At 44.5% G+C, this 1,496-nt stretch overlaps 1 protein-coding gene across 1 annotated transcript; it reads left to right on the forward strand.

The window, feature by feature from the left end:
- The first annotated feature begins 225 nt into the window (after positions 1–225).
- On the forward strand, positions 226–998 carry LOC100656912 (large ribosomal subunit protein uL16-like). Its single transcript, XM_003420487.4, has one exon. It carries the CDS (start codon positions 263–265, stop codon positions 905–907), a length of 645 nt encoding a protein of 214 aa, XP_003420535.1. The 5' UTR covers positions 226–262; the 3' UTR covers positions 908–998.
- Positions 999–1,496: the final 498 nt, after the last annotated feature.

Genomic DNA, 1,496 nt, shown 5'->3' on the forward strand with positions numbered 1-1,496 from the left:
ATAGCTGAAATGACCTTAGTACCCCACTAGGCCACCACAACAAGGCCAACTTCGAGTCCAGCAAAAGCTGTAGTTGGGTCACCAAGGAGTGATGGACTGTTTGCTCTTTTTCTACTCCAGATGGGGACTGGCCTCAGCCTGTACAAACAGTGTTGCATCTGCTCTGTGTAACAAATGTATTCATCCTTATAGTCAACGACCAAATCAATATATAGAATACTGCTCTTTTCCTTCGGCACGCCACAGAGATCCTGGTGTTGCCATGGGCCGCCGCCCCGCCCGGTGTTACCGGTATTGTAAGAACAAGCCCTACCCTAAATCCCACTTCTGCCGAGGTGTCCCTGATGCCAAGATCTGCATCTTTGAACTGGGTTGGAAGAAGGCAAAAGTGGATGAGTTCCCACTCTGTGGCCACATGGTATCTGATGAATATGAGCAGCTCTCCTCAGAAGCCCTGGAGGCTGCTTGTATTTGTGCCAACAAGTATATGGTGAAAAGTTGTGGCAAAGATGGCTTTCACATCCGAGTGCGACTCCATCCCTTCCATGTCATCCGCATCAACAAGATGTTGTCCTGTGCTGGGGCTGACAGGCTCCAGACAGGTATGCGAGGTGCCTTTGGAAAACCCCAGGGTACAGTGGCCAGGGTCCACATTGGCCAAGTCATCATATCCATCTGCACCAAGCTTCAAAACAAGGAGCATGTGATTGAGGCCCTACACAGGGCCAAGTTCAAGTTCCCTGGACACCAGAAGATCCGTATCTCCAAGAAGTGGGGCTTTACCAAGTTTAATGCTGATGAGTTTGAAGATATGGTGGCTGAAAAGCGCCTCACCCCAGATGGTTGTGGAGTTAAATACATCCCCAATCATGGCCCCTTGGACAAGTGGAGGGCCCTGCATTCATGAGGGCCTTGGCAGCACTGCCCCACCTGACCATTGCCTACCAATGATTTGACTTTCTTGTCTTTATCTACCAATAAATTAAACTCCCTGTCTAAAAAAAAAAAAAAAAAAAAGATATAGAATACTTCTGTTACCCCCAAGGTTTCCCTGTGTAGCTTTTCCCACCTCCAGCCTCAGGCAACCACTGATTTCTTTCCTATGAATGCAAATTATATTTGTCTTTTTTCGTATATTGCTACAGTCAAATCAACTCGACGGCACTGGGTTTTTTTTTTTTTTTTTTTTTAAGAGTCAATCTGCCAGGAGTTGACAAACTTTTTCTGTAACGGGCCGGATGGAATCATACAGCATGTAATCTGTTGTGTCTGACTTCTTTGGTCAGTATAATGTTTTTGAGATTCATCTTTCTTGTTGTCCATATAAATAGTTTATTCCTTTTTACTGCTCAGTAGCATTCCATTGTGTCGATATAATACTTTCAGTTTATACATTCACCTATTGATAGGCACTTGGGTTGTTTACACTTTTTGGTCATTATGAATAATACTGCTATGAACATTTGTGTACAAGTTTTTGTCTGGCCATGTGTTTT

This window comes from Loxodonta africana, chromosome X, assembly GCF_030014295.1.
Source record: "Loxodonta africana isolate mLoxAfr1 chromosome X, mLoxAfr1.hap2, whole genome shotgun sequence".
NCBI lineage: Eukaryota > Metazoa > Chordata > Mammalia > Proboscidea > Elephantidae > Loxodonta > Loxodonta africana.

Excerpts from the sequence above, each read along its gene's own strand:
- LOC100656912 (XM_003420487.4), top strand. The coding sequence starts at position 263 with ATGGGCCGCCGCCCCGCCCGGTGTTACCGGTATTGTAAGAACAAGCCC.